We start from the raw sequence: 955 nt of genomic DNA on the forward strand, positions 1-955 counted from the left end.
TTCTTTCTTTCTTTCTTTCTTTCTTTCTTTCCTTCTTTCCTTCTTTCCTTCTTTCCTTCTTTCCTTCTTTCCTTCTTTCCTTCTTTCTTTTCTTTCTTCCTTTCTTCCTTTCTTTCCTTTCCACAGTTGTTTTGCTGTGTCACCCAGGCTGGAGTGCAGTGGTGCAATCTCGGCTCACTGCAACCTCCACCTCTTGGGTTCACGTGATTCTCCTGCCCCAGCCTCCTGAGAAGCTGGGATTACAGGCGCTTGCCAACACGCCCAGCTAATTTGTGTATTTTTAGTAGAGACGGGCTTTCACCATGTAGGCCAGGCTGGTGTCAAACTCCTGACCTTGTGATCCTCCCACCTCGGCCTCCCAAAGTGCTGGGATTACAGGTGTGAGCTACCGCGCCCGGCCTCTTGTTTTCTTTTCTAACTGTGAATTGTAGATCCTATTAAAAGAAAATAAAAACCAGTGATTCAGAATTCTAATGATACATATTTTGCCCCTTAAAAAGGCTAACTACAAGTGCAGTATAGCATCGAGGAACTTAGTCAACGTCTCTGACTAACATAGATTGATCGATCTATATAGAGGAACTTAGTCAATGTCTCTGACTAGCATAGATCGATCGATCTATCTGTCTGTCTATCGATCGATCGATCAATCTATCTATCTAACCTCCTTGATCTGGTTTTGGTTTTTCTCTTTAGAAAATGAAATGAAATATGATACCAATAATAATGAAGAGGAAGAGGGAGAACAGTTTGATTTTGACAGTGGAGATGAAATCCCAGAAGCGGACAGACAGGCCCCCTCAGCCCCTGAGACAGGAGGTGCTGGAGCCAGTGAAGCCCCTGCACCCACAGGTGAGTTTCCAGGAGGGTCCCCAGGTGAGTCCCCAGGTGGCTCCCCAGGAGGGTCCCCAGGTGAGTCCCCAGGTGAGTCCCCAGGTGGGTCCCCAGGTGAATC

General features: G+C 46.7%; 1 protein-coding gene across 1 annotated transcript in view; it reads left to right on the forward strand.

Annotated features, from left to right (window-relative positions):
- The window catches only part of ARHGEF10 (Rho guanine nucleotide exchange factor (GEF) 10), a 135,156-nt gene that overhangs the window by 30,395 nt on the left and 103,806 nt on the right, over positions 1–955 (forward strand). The window contains exon 3 of the mRNA XM_011937549.1: positions 697–852. Within this exon, the coding sequence (XP_011792939.1) occupies positions 697–852 (156 nt within the window). The remainder of the gene's footprint in view (positions 1–696; positions 853–955) is intronic.

This window comes from Colobus angolensis, unplaced genomic scaffold (genome assembly GCF_000951035.1).
Source record: "Colobus angolensis palliatus isolate OR3802 unplaced genomic scaffold, Cang.pa_1.0 Scaffold165, whole genome shotgun sequence".
In the NCBI taxonomy this organism is placed as follows: domain Eukaryota; kingdom Metazoa; phylum Chordata; class Mammalia; order Primates; family Cercopithecidae; genus Colobus; species Colobus angolensis.